Raw genomic sequence first — 18397 nt, forward strand, 5'->3', positions numbered from 1 at the left:
TTATCTAATTTTGCTGATAATCATCGCATTCATTCATCGCATTTCAATCCATTGAAATTAAAGGTCATAAAGTTGGCTGATATAAAAAAAATCAAAGCAACATAATACAAGGATGCACAATAAGCTCACAGTGCAATGGACAGAGTCACTTTTTGATTGACGACAATATCAAAGAAATCACAATAAATATGATGACAATACAACTCTTGGAGGCTAAGATACGAGTTTATAGACAGGACAGTCATCTTAATTTAGATATCTCAGTTTTTACAGATTTAACATACATGTATGTTACACAGTCATAAACTTTAAATTTCAATCACCTCCTTTTTTAACTTGTAACTTTATTCCACTACCCCTATGAACCAGACCTTACTAATAATTACCTCAGATATTGAATTTGTGGCAGAGCTACCAAGTCTCACGCATTGTGCGTGAGACTCACGCATTCAGGGTCCGTCTCACGATCTCACGCATAGCACCCATTTTTCTCACGCATCGGGACCCGACAGAAAAAAAAGGAGAAAAAGTAGCATTATTCGCCAGATTATACGACTGGTCGACCGCCTTCGCGTCTAGCTAGCCAGGCTAGGCACGCGAGACGAATCGAGAGTGCAGTCAGCGCACAGCTAGTACGTGATACGATGAATCGCGTGCGTGCATCGCATTTTTGAAGCCCATTTCTCATGTGCGCGCGCGTTGCGCGCGCCTTTTCGCAACGTACGAGTGTAAGTACTGGCCGCGCGCGCACAGAGACGTCGAGTCATGAAAATCTCACGCATAACATTTTTTTGAACTTGGCATCTCTGTTGTGGTAATTCCCTTCTCGTGTAGAGGATACAAAGTCAAGTGCCACGCTTAGACAGTCCTTGATGCCGAGGATATAATTATACTGCTGGTATTATCAGGGAGATATCTGGTTGCAAAGTATCTCAATATAAGAACCACCTGAAAGCTTGCAGACATGGTGTGATTTGGTCATATCAGGTGATTAACACATGTATACCAAGGAGCCAGCCTGTTTGTGATATGAATCCTGTACTATTCCCCCTTCCCCGCCTAGTTTCTTTAATAATAATAATAATGGTATATTTACCCAGGGTAGCCACTTCAGTTCCGAAAACTGTTCTCCCAGTGAGCCCTGCTATCATTATTACCCCCTCTATAATAATAATAATGGTATATTTACCCAGGGTAGCCACTTCAGTTCCGAAAACTGTTCTCCCAGTGAGCCCTGCTATCATTATTACCCCCTCTATAATAATAATAATGGTATATTTACCCAGGGTAGCCACTTCAGTTCCGAAAACTGTTCTCCCAGTGGGCCCTGCTATTATCATTACCCAGGCTTTAGCTGGGCTGCCTAGACACTCAAGCATTCAAGGAATTTCCTCCCACCGGGTACCCATTCACGTCACCTGGGTTGAGGGCAGCACAATATGGATAAATTTCTTGCTGAAAAGAAAACATGCCATGGCTGGGAATCGAAAGAGTCATAACCACTACGCCCCCACATACTGTTTTCCATTGTAACACTTGAGGAAAGAACAGTTACCAGGGCAACATCACTTCAGACGTTAAATATATTTTTCATAAATACTTCCTGATAAGAAAACTCGGCAAAGAAAAGGGGGAAACTTTCCAACTCTGTTTGCAGACATTTAGACAATATAATTATACTTGCTTAGATTAAGTCTTAAAAAACTTTATCAGAAGTTTCTACACGCTTTACAAAGGCCACTTTCATTACCATATATGCTACTGTATACAAACCTATGAATATTCATGAGAATAGATAGTTTGTAGTGGGAGTTACATCTATTCTGATGATGCAAAGTAGTACTTCGCAATGTAGGGTTGAGTGGACGAGGAGTTTATATAGATTAAAATCAAAACTAAAGAGTACTTGGCCCTTTGCAATTTATCATCAATGTTTTAAATGTGATATGTACTCTAGCTTTTGATATGGTCTCGTTTTTGAAGCTATTTACGACATATGATGTAGGAAATTGTAGACCTGATGAGGACAACTTAATGAATATTCAATGAAGAAAATACCTCAACAAAAAAAAAGCAACTATGGAATATCTGGCTGAGATTGTGAGTCTTGAGTGAGGTTTTGGAGTGCTATTACTTTCCGGTTCTTTGCCTGGACTGGTAAAACAAGATGAAAAAAGTCTTCTGTACCAAGGTCTATTGTACAGAAGACTCAGGTCAGATGTAAAACCTATTTCTTAAGCCTCTTCTTAAGCCTCTAACAGTTGGTAGGTTTTGGTCCTGAAAACACTCCCCAATAAGCTGGACCCCAAATAGAAGACTTAGTTCAGTCTGTGAAATAGTCATCCATAACGTGATGTGGGAACAGGACCTGTAGTCCAAATCACTTAGCAACAGTCAATAGATCCTGGTCTTGGAAGCTCTTCCCAATAAGCTGCATCACAAACAGTAGAACTGGATTATTCTGGGAAATAGTCCTCTATCATGTAATGTGGGGACTGGACCGGTAGTTAAAACCACTATTACAACAGCCAATAGATCCTGGTCTTGAAAGTACCTTCCAATATTAAAGCTGGATCTTAATCGGTTTGGGTCAATCTACAAAATAGTCCTCTATAATGTGATGTGGAAAATGGACCTGTTGTTCAAACCACTTAGCAACAGTCAGAAGGTCTTGGTCTTGAAAACACTTTCCTATAAGCTGAATTCCAATTGGTAGACCTCTATTAGACAGCACTGTTGGTACAACTACTGCAGGCAAACCTGGGTCATAGAAGAAGAAAATCAGTCATAATCATGGGTAAAATGAGGCTTACATATATAAATGGAACAACAAATTGAAACAAACTAATTTTAGGGTTTCACAGACTACTGTATGAACTATTAAGCAATTAAAATATTATTTTTGTAAAAGTACTGAATTATAGTATTCACAACCAGTAATGATGAATAAAGAAAAAAAAAGATGATTAAGAAAAAAAAAGAAAAAAGAAAAAGAAGGAGAATATGGCATAAATGAAAATAATAGCAGTAAAAATAATTACAAGAATTATAATAACATTAAATAGTATCAAACAATAATAAAAATAAAAGTATCAGTAGGAATGATAGTAATAATGAAAAATGTAAAAATTTACAGTAAAAATAATATCTTTAGGAATATCAATTCTCTACTGAAGATCAAAGAAGCTAAAAAATGAGGGGAAAATTAAACAAAAATAAAAAGATAAAAAAACACATTTTTTTTAGAGCAATCCTCATAAAAACCTCAGTACGTCATTCCAAAAGTACATTCAAAAGGATTATGAAGGTCCTTCAAGAAGGTCATTTGAAAAGGTGATTTAACACGGTCATTTAAATAGGCACATGAGACAAAGGAGTATGATTTTCCAACGATGAATGAACTCTTGTTTCCAAGCTTGAAATAGTTGACCAAGCTCAGCGCTAACGATGCGACTTAAAGGATGTATCAACTTGTCACCGTCAATTTAAAAGAGACACACGGACTAATCAACAACTTCCTGGCCAATCTCCCAGAGGTTACTTCACCATCTCAGGAATATGACTGGGTCTCATCTTAAAGGAAATGTTTCAATTATTAAGGTAAAACCCATATCATCAATCTTCTATGAAAAAAGTAATGCACACGAAATCAAGTCAATTATACTTTGTAATATATTGGTTAACCTGCTGAGAACTAAATTTTGTTTTCTGATTATCTGAACATGTTTGCTTTGTAGAGGGACCATCTGGTTGTAGTTAGCATTGGGCAAAGTTTCGACTTTGAAGGAAATTTCTTGAATTCTGGGAAATCTAGATCAGTTTCAGGCAATTATCGGGAAATAAAAAAATTCCAGGAAATTCCGGGAAATCAAAAAATTACAATTAAACCACAATTAATTGAAAACTTTCAATATTCATGTTATATTTAAAGAATTGTTTTCCTTATACGAAGCTCAAAATTTAAAGCTCACGCTCCGCGCTCGCATTTTGTTGCTATTTCTGAAAAGTGAATTCAACAGAATAGGTGAAATTCCTTGACTTTGGTCACTTTGACCAAGTTTAGGCTCGCTTTATTATTGTATGATTTTTGTTAAAAATAGAATTTGAAAATTCCAGGAAATGTCTATGAATTCAGGAAATTTGTTTTTGGATCTGTGGAAATACTGGCACTGGGTATTACATGTCATATAATTAGTGCTTCGATAAATGTGATTAATCAGGGTTTATGATATTTAGGTAAACTAATCACTGTCAGAGTCTGTAATTCATACTTGATGAAAACTCTCCCCTCTAAAGAAAATTTGAAGGCTGAGGAAAATCAAAAGCAATTTGAGACCATATGAAAGTAGTAGTAGAATCACTGGCGTACTAGTACATTCCATTGAAAATATTGTCCGGGATGATGTATTGTTTCACCCCTTAATTGAATAGTATGAAGTCACGGATATACACCAATGACAAGAATAACTTGGATAATGAAAGCAGTCTGTACCATCTTTTGATTACTTGCTGCACTGTAGACAATGTAAAAAAAAGAAAGAAGAAAAAAAGACACTAACAATTAAAGATGACAAATAAAATGCAACAATTCAGATGATGTATTATTTGAGCTGACAATAATGCTGATGATTGAAAAATATTCAATATTAGAGAGAAAAAGAAACTGCATTATTCAGGTAATGTATAAATAGAATCAGCAATCGACAATAGATCACATTTTACAAAGATTGTGTTGATATTTCCTTGTTTCCAGTTTTGGCTGAAGTACCTTGCTACATGTAGGTCACGAAAGAATGGGAACAATTATGGATTAGAAAATTTATAAAATAATCTTGAACAATGGGTGAACTTATAATCTTTATCTCTACATCTCATCTTTGATATATATTAAAGAAACGTATTTTTACAACTTATTGATGAGGCACAAATTGTGAGCATATACAATGTCTAAAACATCTTGTCTACATGTGGCTTCCTTTAGGAAAGAACAATGGGAACCACAGCTGTTTTTATATTGGCTCTATTCCTATATGTGTAATACAATATATATGCCTGAATCTATGATGAGTGAAAGAATTTCATGGCTACAGATAAGAGAGAAAATGAAAAGGAATAAATAAGAAAAACTATGCAGTTCAGATGTTCCCAGAATTCAATTTCTTAGAATAAAATAATGGATACAAAAAAAATAATTTTGGGAACGAGTATCAAACAAAAAAAATCAGCAATTAAGTTACTTCATATTTGATTGCAATAAGTGCATGCATTTAAGTTGTGTAAATATTAATGATTTGTGAATAGCTAAAATTGCCTAAAAATCCCCTAAAGGTACATTGAGTTGGCGTTTCTCTTTTTTAAATAATATGCTTTCAACTAAATTGTACATGACTCAATTTCTTCTAGTATGTATTTTCTTCAGCATTATTACAGGGTGTTGACAAGAAAACCAGACTCGATCGATCATCATTCAAGGAATGATGGCGATAAGACATTTGGCTTGTACTTTTAATGGTTTAATTTGTAGTGCCAGAGTAATCCTTGTCTACATTCGCAGCAGCTGTGATCGGAACCACGCCTAAAATCGACTTCAATAAATCAAGTACAACCCTTACAAACAACCATACTTCATTCTCGTACAAAACATGAACACACACACACCCACACACAGTGACTGTCATAAGAGGAATGGTTGAGCAGGTGACTGTTGATATGATGACGCACAAATAACGAAGTCTTTAAAGATAAAAGAAAGTAGTTGCAGTAAACACTGATTTCATGAGAAAATCTATAAAACCAGGCTTAATTGTCACTATATCATCGAGGATCTAGATCTGAGACAGTTGCATAAACTGAACTTTGTGAAATCTTGAAATCTACGCTCAACTGTCCACACTTATGATCACCAACACAGATAAGCGCACGTCGGACAGTGTATTATTACTGCTTTGAATGTCGGCCCCCTTGACTTGAATCCCATGATTATTTGCTAATTTCTCAGCAATTACACAATTTCTTCCAGAATCCTTTGGCACATGTTTTTTATTTATAATACAAACAGACACTTTGGTGGTCATTTAATTGGATTCTGTACAAACTCATTTTGAGATCATAATTACTCTAAAATATCACACACATACCATTGAAATTTCAATTACACAGGCCTCTAAAGAGAGTTTGCCAATTTCTTGTTTTACAGATTTCTTTAATCGTTTCAATATATTGTGATTATCATTATCATCTATTATAGGGTGTTTTAGTGACGCATTAAAAACGCGTATTTAGGTCTGGATCAATTGCCCATTCAATACTAGAGCGTCACCCTAGACCAAAAATCCAAGGGATATATATATATATATATAGGCATCACATAGGCTCTTGTACAAAACTTGCCGTTGAATATGAGACTGTATTCAACAGTATAGTGCGCATGCGTGAAATATACAACGAGTACAACAAGGAAAGCAATTGCAATGCGATACGCAGCATAGAGTACAATGACACGCAATTACATCATAATGAACTCTGACAAAGTGATAATGCCATATAAGTGACATGTCTTGTTCAATCAACTTATCCCTCTTTTTTTTTTCTTGGATGGCTTTATTTCATAGAATACCAGAAATATTCCACTCGTTTGGGCTAATATTCCACTCATCTACGATTCATGGAATATTTGCCCAAACTCTTGGAATATTTCTGGTATTTCATTCTGAGTCATCCAATATAATATAATTATCTTTATTTTATCAAGGTAAAATATTCTGCAACTTATCTGTTTTATTTACAAGCCTGCATAAAGTATGGGTAAATCTGAATATTATTCATATTAAAAGTTGCGGTAGATGTTAATGAAAGGCTAATAAGTTTATAACTTCAAAAGTCTACACCTAAGATATAACTAGAAAGCATGTTTTACATGTACATGTATGTGGTAGATGTTATGTGATACCATATATACAGGTAAAACTTACAATAAAAATGCCCCCCAAAACCATGGATTATAAATAGAAAAAAAAGGGGGGATTTCAGCAATCTATGATCAGAGTGATTAAAAATCACCAAGGCTTAGATTCATAATCTTACCTGCTAGGTTAACAGGTTGAGTAAAGATATCCTGCCTCTCTGCTTGTGTCCTGGTATCAACCTCACAGAATTCAGCATACGTGGGACTATCAGAGATGGTGGTCGGTGTTACGATAACGTCCACTCCGCTCTCAAAGACCTTCTGGAAATCCTGGGAGATGAGACGGCGAACCCGTTGGGCATGCAAGAAGTAACGCTCATAATTCCTGAGGGATTGATAAATGGATAGCTGAATTTAATTGTATGCATGAGCTTGATTTTTGAAAGTTCTTTAATATCATTTGATGTTTGCACACTCATATTGCTCTCACATTCTCTGTAAACAGAGCTGATACTACTACTACTACTACTACTACTACTAATGATCTTGAGCATCTCGGTCCAGATGGATGTGGAAATTTACAAATCAAATTAATTTTATCAGTATCATTTAGACCTTATTCCTTTAGAATTCTTCACTGTATACAGGGTATAAGATTCTGTTTCAATATCTAATTTATAATGGGGTGTAATTATTGCATTGCTTATTATATATAGAATCTACTCTTAAATTGTCTTTGTCTTTACAAAGTCATATGGTGAGCGTGCTTTTACTCATGCCTCTGCTGTCCTCTGGAATGCTTTACCTAATTCAATGAGATATCAAAGTGATTTATGTACATTCAGGAGATCCCTCAAAACATATCTTTTCAATGCATAAAATACCAACTTTGAACTAATGATCCAATCTAAATATCTTGATTACTTTATTCTTACCTTTCACTATTTTTTCTTTAAGCGCATAGGGACATGCTATGCTATGAGTGATGCGCTATACAAGAATTGAGCATTATTATTATTATTAAATATTTCAAGGTTTTTGTTGTGTATGCTTTGGTGTAAATCTTACATGATTCCGTCTTTCATATTTTTTCTTTCATTTACTTATTTACTAAGTTGAAATTAATTTGAATCATTTACAAATAACTAGAATTTACAGATGTAGATTAATATTTCATATTGTTTAGAAACTATGAAGAGTAGAGGGGTATTAACCCCAAAATATTTGAAATAGCCCATAAAAGTTTGCGAAAAGCCCAAAGAATACCATCAAGGTGTTCAACATAAAAGTAGGAATTAACAAAAGCACAAAAGGATCATGCAGCGCACAGACAGAAAAGTCATATTTTCCCTGCAACTGTAAATATTTCCTTTCATAAAATATATATGTCAGAACAGCAAAGCATTACTTAGGTGAGAATTTGAGGCTCACAATGATAAACAGAATAAAAGTTAAATGTGATATGTGATTCTGGCACTGTTAGCTAGTAAAATTGCTTGATTCTACATAAATATAACGGAAGTTCCTGTGGGTGTAATAATTGGGTGGAGGTGGGGGGGGGGGGGTGCCAAACAAAGCACTTATTACACATGGCATGCACTATCGCTATACTATAATGAGTCAACCAGCAGCTTTTATTTTCACTCTCAGTTGGGGCTTCTGATTCATTCAGTTTTAAATGAGAACATAATGAACAATGAGTTTCTACTCTTGATATACTTATGATATACATCAGAGATAATTCATGTGCATTTTTGTTAGATGTTTAAGGGTACTCTGGAATGAAAATAATAAGATTTGAACAGATAAAAAACAAAATAGACAAATAAAGACTGTAAATTTGATCAAAATCAGAGAAAGAAAACAAGTTATGACATTTCAAAGATTTGCATTATATAGGCGAAACAGTTCTATGAATGTCTTCATGAATATTCATTGAGCTAACTATGTCATATCCCAAATTATCATTTTTATTTTTATGAAATTGTGTTTAAATTCAACATGTGTTCTCCAAGAACCCCCCCCCAAATATGAATTGACAACAGATTTAATTCATTCAATAATCACTGGTGCAATTTCATTTATTTTTAAGGGAGAAATATCATAAATAAAAAAGAAGAAATAATCAATGACAACATAAAATAAGATATGGGATGTGACATCATCAGCCGGCCTCACGAATATCAAGGACGAGGTGCATATAAATGTTTTAACAAATTAAATGCTTTAAAAATCAATAACATTGTTACTTGTTTTCAGATTTTGATGAAATTTTCAGCATTTTTGCTCAGTGAATTTTACTACATTTATATAGATTGAATTATTTTCACCCTTTGAAGCTGAACAGGGTATTTGAGTTGCATTGATAATATAAAACCACATAGTCATAATTATACTTGTTAGATATGTATATATATTTTATAAATTGCACTCTATTCTCCTTCTGCGTTTTGCTTCTTCTCTATTACTCCTCCTCCTTTCTTTTTTCTTCTTCTTCTTCTTCCCCTTCTTCTTCTCCTCTTCCTCCTTCTTCTTCTTTTCTTCTTATTCTTCTTCTTTTCTTCTTCTCCTTCTCCTCCCCCTTCCTCTTCATTCATTTTCACTTCCTCTTCTTCCTCTTTTCTCCATTCATTTTAAATATATATACTTACATACAAATTGATTGTATACAATTGAACAGAAATATTTCTATCTTGTTTTCTCTTAATGAGAACAAACAGGAAGGCCTATTTCATTCCGATAAGGAAATTAAATGAAGAAATTGTAATGGTGTCCTATTTATTTCTTGATTAGCTTATATGACACGCCTTCCACTTGTCCATTTACGAATATCAAATCAATCAAAACCTCCTTCAACTTTGAGGACAATAATTTTTTTTCTATAAAACTCTTAAATATATACCTATGGATACATGATCTGCTTATTATGTTTGAATATTTTGTTCTTGCCATCAACATTTAAGGACTGTTTTCTTCAAAAATTATCAACGATACTGAAAAATAGCTTGATTCTTGAAGACTTGTAATTAGACAAATTTTTAAAGGATGATGGTCCCTTAAAAATTGGGCATCATTATGGCCTGTGCCTGTAATCCAAGCTATATAGGTGTATTATGAATCGATGCAATGGTTTGAGTTTTAGGTCCTGGTCATGTCATGTCGGATGCCAGTGATAAAGATCAGTCCCAGACATAAATTATCATGTATCTAATTGATACTAGTCTGTAAAAAGGTCAATTACACACTTATGGGGTGTTGCAAGAAACTTGCGATCAATTATTGCAAGTCTATTTTTGTTCCCAAAATTGAGCATATGCCGTGTAATTAATTGCAAAGTTGCGATTGATTGCTATTCTGCTCCATGAAACAAGGAGTGTAATCTGATTTGCTATAGTTACATGTGATCAATCAATTGTAAAATTTCAAAAGATTATTTGCAATTGATCGCAAATATTTTCTTGCAACACGTACCCCCTCAGACACACAAAATATAAATATAGTAATGAGTATAAGACATTCAGAAGTACTTTAATTTTCACATATCAATCGATACCTAAACAAAGAACAGATATGAAGCAACACAGAAAGTAACTAAGAGAGTGAAAACTCTCCTTAGCATAGAATAGGGCCTGTCAGTTGAATCTAGGTCCTATATGCATTTATATGTCCCAAGGATATTTGTTCGTGAATTTAGTTGTCATATGACCTAAGATCTATATACAACAAAAAAAGTAAGTCCCCCCTTGAACAAACATCAATAATTTCTGAACCAATGCGAGTTTTTGATATATTTTTACATGAACGTGTAGGTAATTTTATAAGCTACCCTCTAAGTAAATGTTATGGACATATTTTACGTCGTGCTACAGTGAGCAAGGATATTTATCATCCATCATTTCTATCACCACACACTTTCTGATCTTTTAACATTTTCACGATTGAGTGAGCACCTTAAAAAACTTAGAATGAATACTCTTTATACTGCATAAATGTATTCTTTTCCTAAACGTTCTCATGATCAGTTTTATTTATGGACAAATCAGTGATGGATCCAGAATTTATAAATGGGGGAAGGGTCTATAATCGGGGGAGCCACCAACATTTTCAAATTTAATATGACCTAACAAGTTGTAGAGGATAGTACCAAAAACCCCTATGATGATACGTCACAATACAGGGGCCGCGGAACGGTTTTCAAAATGTGGGGGAGGGGCTGAGCCAAAAGTGGGGGGGGGGGGGCTGACCATGCAAAAAATCACAATCGTATGGTCATTTCTAGATTTTTAAACATGCTTTTGGCTAAAAAGTGGGGCCCCCTAGCCCACCTCCCCCCCCCCCCACCCCGCTGCAGCGGCCCCTGCAATATTGTGCTCACTCAACATTGAATATACGATATCAAAATTGTGTGTGGATTGGCTAAATGATGGATAGTAAAACAGCATTAACACCATAAATCTCACCTAAAAGCAATGTTTGCCCAACTTTGTATTTGCACAATCTGAAAAACGGCTCATGTGACTTTAAAAAATGGTCATTTTTAATACAATCTTTAATTACTCATGCATGACTTAACCGATCAATCTCAGTTTTCTCCAGGAGTTGCTCAATGAGTGTAGAAAACCGCCTACGAAATATCATATCTCAAAATGATTCCGTTCAAAAGTTACAGCAATTTGATTTAGGGGGGGGGACTTACTTTTTTTGTTGTGTATATATAAAGCTAATGTGACAGTGAAATAAAACCAAACCAGTATTTCAGATGAATGTCTCATTAATTCATTACATTTCAAATGATCGACTTCACTAATTCCACTGCAATTTTACTTTCTTCAAGCAAATACCATCTTGAATACATTTTCAGAAAATCATAAAATGTGAATGAATTGGTTTCTTAAATGTAAACCTAAAACATTTAAATCAAAGTACATAAATTATGGTGTACTTCATACATAACAGTCAATGAGTGAATGTTGAAATAAAAAAAAGCCCTTAATATTAAAGTCAATAGCTGTTGAAAATGGGACCCCAAAGATGTGCTAAAATAGGCTGAATGTATGAATGTAGGTCAGTGAGCAGTCCAAGTTTTAAATCTTTTTTCCCCTAATTGTACGGGGAGGCCAAATTCACCTCACAGCTATAAAAACTTTCCAAATTTGGGTTTATTGCTTGGCAACATAATTTCAATTTAACATTTAAGTAGAAGATATTCGGCTAAAAAAATAAAAACATTCTCTCATAAAGTTAATTTGCTTCAGCTTTGGGTACCCCCTGTAAACACAATAACACTTGATGGGGGGGGGGGGTACTTACTTGTCCAACAGGAAGTAATTGCCAGTTAAGATACGACCTCTGACCGTTTCTAAGAAGCCCTCATGCCTGCTAGCTGCATACAACTCTTCAGTTGATCGACCAGCTTCACTGCTCCGATGACCTGTTCAAGACATAAACAAACCATCATTAAATATGATTATACATTCATTTCATAGTTATCTTAAATCTACATGTAAACATAACAAAAGAGTAATCCCCTCAGATTTCAAACTATCATAACTTTTTAACAAACAGTTTGAGCATAAAATGTTGGCAGGAATGTCCAGAAACATGGGGACTAGCAGTTAGTCACTAACTTCTTAATAAGGATATATTGATCTGTCAAGCGACTTGAGAGTGAGCACATATTATTGATGAAAAATTGTCATTTTTCAAATGTCAAACTAGCATAACCTTTGAAGATCTGTGATTTTCATAAATTATATTATGTTGTATATGATTAAGCAGTTTTAATGCTAAGACACTATCATTTGTGCCTTTCACATCTCCTGTTTTTTTTAATTGTACATTTACAATTTCTTTAGAATTTCTAGAATACAACACAAGGAACACTGCCAACTGCATATTAAGGAAATCATTCACATGATTACCCCTTACGACCCCCAAGGTTGTGAAAAGTACCTTTAAATTGTGGCTTTGAGGACTCACTGTGGCTTTATAAAGATTTAAGTGTCTACTGCTCTTGAGAGTTGAATCATTAGGGTGTTTCATCCCGACCCTGACTCATTTAATTGACCCTAGATCATGGTATTCCACATTGCACTTGACTCATCCCACGGGGGTGTCTTACACATGACCCATTTACATTACACTTGATAATTCCAAGGTTCTTTCATTCTACGATTTCAATTGACACCATTTCCTAAAATATACATGCATGTGTCTATAAAAACTTGTAAAGAGAATGTAAAGAGCAGTCTACTTTGGTGCCAAGGTAAATAGTAAAAGAGTAAGAACCTATTTATTTTGTATTTTATTGCATTCAATTACATACACTTGTTTATGTTGTTTACGTTGAATATAAATGATGAAGTTGGCAAGGCAGATTTGAAATAAAATGGAAAACAAAAAATACACATTGAACAAACAAGGGATCAATCTTAAACGGAAACCAACCAAGATTAAGAGTTGTTTGAAAAAGACAAAAGAATAATCAGAAAAGCAGATATAGTAAAAAAGTTTGAACAAAATCATATGAACCAGAAGACAGAAAAATTTTGTAAAAAAAAATAGTTTTTTACCTATAATGGGATTTCAAATTAGCCGTATTTCCTTAAAAAAGCAAAATATCTAAAATGGCATGAATTTCAAATGTTTTAATTGGAAATTCTTCCAATGATATAAAAAACTTAGGAAAAACAGTGTTTTAATTTCTTGTGTCCACTGAAAGCAATGGAATGCAAATCTCATTATCTCAGTGCTCTAGACCCAGGATGTTTGTAAGCTTTACCTGGGATGGACCTCAGTGGTTTATTGCTTATAGTACCGTTCTCACTACGTTCCTAAAACTAGTTTAATGTATAGTGAGAACGGTTGAAGCGGTCTTGGAAGTGATCTTCCAAACCAGTTCGGAAAACCACCTAGCAATGTAGTTTTCAAGATCGCTTTGCCTCGGTAAACTGGTTTTAGCGCAAGTGAGGACACAACCCTTCTTTGTGAAGCGATCTTCACGCATTTTGAGCACATTGCTCCACACAACAGGTGTGGAAAGCGGTTTTGAATTCCACGCAAAACGTGTCACCTAACTGAGAGCGTTTCCATTGCAACAAGATCTCTTTACGTGAAGTGATTTTGAAAACCCCTTTCGTGTGATCAAGTGGGAATGCTAACAAAGCGATCTTCCAAATTGGTTTCCTGAATTTGTTTTCAGTAAACTAGTTTTAGAAAGCGTAATGAGAACAGCCTCTTATTGGTAAAGAGTACATGTATCTCGTAGCCAACTCGAATGGTCCCTGTAAAAAGTCTATGTAAACTACAGAACTCAGTTGTTTATGGGTTAATTAGCATATCAGGACATGCAAAAAAGAGGAAGTTCATAGAATTAATTATGTATAGAAAATTATTGTCTGCATTTTTAATTTGATTACGGAAAATACTTGCCTTTAATTTCTCTTTTTTTGTTCTCATTTTGGTATTTGGATAAAAGCCAGCTTCATTAAAAACCTGTTTGTACTTAAGGAAGATCTTTTTCAATCACTTTTCATAGATGGTGTTTTACATTAAATGCTTGAAAAAAATACACACTCTCTCAAACAGCTATCTTGAAGTGAGTGCCAAAGCGGAAGGGGAAATTTCTAATGTGTAAAAGTATGTGACACTTTTAAGTATCATAAGATAGCACTATGCCACCAATATCATCATTCAAATTTAGATGAACATACATGTACTCATGATGATACTGTGCCGCCAATATCATCATTCAAATTTAGATGAACATACATGTACTCATGATGATAATAATATTCTATACATGTATATACATGTATTCATAGTATGCACAAATCTACCAAAGGCAACCTAGAAAGACAATGTTGTCTCACATGTAGCTTATAAGTGGTTAACACTTAGACACCTATTCCACTTATATAAGTGGACTTACAAAATTTTCCCTGTGAAATGTTTCTTTGTTGATAGTACACAATGTTCTTGTTTCTTAAAGGTCAAAATCCAAGTGTTTTTAGAGAACAATTTTTAAGAAAATATAACAGTAAGTAAGGCAGTTCTTCTATTCTGATCATTCACATGAACTACAATATAAAACAGTAACACCAACAATTTCATTCATCTCTATCCAATGGCACTTCAGAACAAAAGTATGTAAAAATTTAAACAGAGGAATCTAAAAAGGTAACCCTGAGCTTACAAGGCTGAAATCCATCAGAGCTTTTTGCCGGGATGGATTTGAACCAAGGCCTGTTCAGACTTCCTGTAATACGATTGTGCTTAATTCAGTCGTTAAACTGAGCAAGGTTCAGTAATCTACATGTATGTACAGAAAATCTATATGCATACTCTTGGTAAATGACACTAAATAATTGCAACTACCATACATTTAGTTCCCTATGCCAAAAGTTAGCATTTTATTTCTTGTACATTTGTCAGTGAATATGTTTAATTGAGTGCAATAATACATATAATCTGCATTGTTCCTGGTAACCTATAGTTATTCTTTTACATTGTGTTTAAACTCTAGTATCATTTTGTAGCTGTTGAAACTGTTTCTTATTTTTAGAAAAACTGCTAAGAACTGATAAATACTATTTACTATTCAGGTTTATTGTGTAAAAGAATTCATTCAGATCAACTTGAAACTTTTCCCCATTTGGTCAGAGCTTTGCAACTGAATGCTTTGAATCAGAGAGTTCAAACTATGGCTCAAAGAACAAAGGAGGTTGAAGAAAAATAAACACAGTTATCTTTAACAAATGATCTTCAGTCCTTGGCCTGAAAATGAAAAAAAGGTTTCTCTTTGGAGAATGTGAGTCTCAGAGTCATGGAATTCTTCCAAAGAAACTGATCCTCATTACATGTTAGGAGCTTTGAATAGGAACACCAACTATGCAGCATTAGCTCTACCAAGATAGTTCATCAACTTTGATTGAACCGGTCAGTAGGAGTTCCCTACATCACATGACCCAGACACAGCAGAAATTGTCAGCATCTTCATGACATCAATATTTTCTATGAATTCTGTTTTTTTCTTACTTAATTTAATCATGAAATAAAAAGCTAAGAATGGTTTTAGTAGTGAAATTCAAGATTGTAAAGTTTACGGCAGTGTACAGGATTATATATTTGTGTTTGTGATTTGTTTAAAAAAATTGTTAAAAAAAATCAAATAAAATAAAGAAATCAAATTAAAATAAAAAAATCTGAATTTAATAAAAAAAATCAGATTTTTCATAATTTTTTTATAAAAAAAAATCACCAACCCTGTTTTGCTCTCCTAGTGCATTAGTCATATGAAAACAAATTTAAACAAAAACATGTCTTCAAAAGTACATGTAGAAGTAAAGACATAGAGTGAAAGTCACTTTACAAGATATCAATGAGAATGAAAAGATAACGATGAGCATGAAAGTATGGTTGGAAACTGAAAGTAAATTCCCCTACTGGTATATGGATGACAAATGTACATGTACATCACCAATTACATTAAAGGGAAGAGTCCATCATAGCATTATTGAAAAAAAAAATGCATTTTCATTGAAATATTTACATTTTTTAAAATGGAAACATTTAATTTTTTTATGAATGTAAAATTAGTAACAAAATTTGGAAGGAAACAGGAAATTTGATAAATGAAGGTCCTCAGGTACATGTTAAGTTTAGTTTGGAAAATATAATGTTTGGTTTCCATGAAAAAAGAAATGATGCATTGAATTGTTTGGTATGTATAATCAGACAACATTTGTTTCTACATAAGTTATGAAGATGAGAGAGTTCTGTATCAGGTTTGTTTAATAAATCTAATACTAAATGGATGTCTCTTCATTCTTTATTTTCTTAAGAGAAATATTTTAAGTATTATTATTATTGTTTCAGTTCATTGTTTGATTGTGTAATAACTTTTGCTTGTGTATATTTTGAAATTATTTGACTCAATCGAAGGCCTTTGGAGGGCTAAAAAGTTTTTTTTTAATTATTGAAACAGAAAAATGAGAGAAACATAAATAATTAAATAATAATAGTTATGGAATTTCATACATAATAATTTAAATTTGTGACATTGCTTGCGAGCCACTTCCCCCATATGTCATGTGATATAAATAATGCCTTCAATATATCATCAGTCACATCAATTCATACACACTTCTATGAGAGAAGTGTTTTCAGTGATAAAAAATCATTAAAAAATGAGAATTTAAGAATTTTATAACATGACATATGGGACAGCTGTTTGAAAAAATTAAAAGCAAAAAAAAAAAATGTTATTCTCGATTTCGTTTTTTTTGTGAAATCTCAAGTAATTAAAAAAAATGCACTAACTTGATATTTGAAGGAAATTTCCTTTAAAAAAGTTAAGCTAACGTATATGGCATAGCTATGTGTAACGAGGGCCTCTTGTCTGACACTCTGACCACTAAAGATGACCATTTCCTGTGTAACATTCAATTCTTACATCCCTTGACTCATAACCAGGAATGACCACTCATTGACCACTCACTCATTGTTCTCATGCAATCTTGAAATAGTCATGTCATGAATAAAGCATGCATATCATATATATATACCCTTCATAATCACTGATATTACAATCTAACATTCTAAGAGTAAATCTGTCTAGAGGAGATTTGCAAGAAATGTATGTTCCATTGAAATCACATTCAAGTCCAAAAATCGAGCACAAGACCTCTAATTAAAAGCAAATTTATCACTCATCTGCATTCACTTGCTACTTTCTTGTATTGCATTATTATTATTTCATGAATCCCACTTTATTGGGGATTGAAAGTGTCATGCAAAACCCAATTAGTCAAAAAATACTATCAACTTTTAAAACCTTCATGTTTAAAGTTTCTATCTCTTAACCTGTAAATTACAGGAACTAGTGCGATATCTATTCAAAAGTGTAATATCATAAACACAATACATATTTCGTGAAGAGTAGTAAATGACAATGCATTTTATCTTACAAGGGAAAATGTAAGCTAGGTACCATTAAGAATAAATCAAGAATTACTCTCATGAATACGTAAAATGGGAAAAGTGCAGGATTGTGTAACATAGTTAAGAGCAGAACAAAGAAAGTCATCGGGCAGATGGCCATTGGCCCTCAGAGTGTCAGAAATGGCACATTTTGTCAACTGCAAGAAAACTGTGTAAAAATAAGAGATGTTCCGTGTATGTTATTAATAGGTGAGCGGCCAGAAGCCAAAAAGTGCCTTATTTCTTGACTTTAATCCCCCCGGCTGGATCAAAGCAAGATCATACATCAAATTAAAGGAAATTTCCTGAATTTTTCGGAATTGGGCATTAAAAATGCTGTAATGTGTAGCATCACTATGGAAACCAGCCTTGAACAAGCCACGCCCATTTTAGATACTTATTGAATATTTATCACGAATATTGATTTTTTACTTATTAATTTAGATTATCAGATATTTTTTCTTATTTTCAAAGGATAGATCTACTATATATTGTAAGAAGAATTACTGAAAA

The 18397-nt window shown here is 33.7% G+C and overlaps 1 protein-coding gene across 1 annotated transcript in view; it reads right to left on the reverse strand.

Moving 5' to 3' along the window:
* Positions 1-1483: 1483 nt before the first annotated feature.
* Positions 1484-18397, reverse strand: part of LOC121413457 (glutamyl-tRNA(Gln) amidotransferase subunit A, mitochondrial-like) — a 49659-nt gene continuing 32745 nt past the window's right edge. Inside the window, exons 9-11 of the mRNA XM_041606276.1 lie at positions 12215-12335; positions 7084-7289; positions 1484-2760 (exon numbers count right to left, since the gene is read on the reverse strand). Coding sequence (XP_041462210.1) covers positions 2591-2760; positions 7084-7289; positions 12215-12335 — 497 coding nt within the window. The 3' untranslated portion in view covers positions 1484-2590. The remainder of the gene's footprint in view (positions 2761-7083; positions 7290-12214; positions 12336-18397) is intronic.

This window comes from Lytechinus variegatus, chromosome 4 (assembly GCF_018143015.1).
Source record: "Lytechinus variegatus isolate NC3 chromosome 4, Lvar_3.0, whole genome shotgun sequence".
NCBI classification, from domain to species: Eukaryota; Metazoa; Echinodermata; class Echinoidea; order Temnopleuroida; family Toxopneustidae; genus Lytechinus; species Lytechinus variegatus.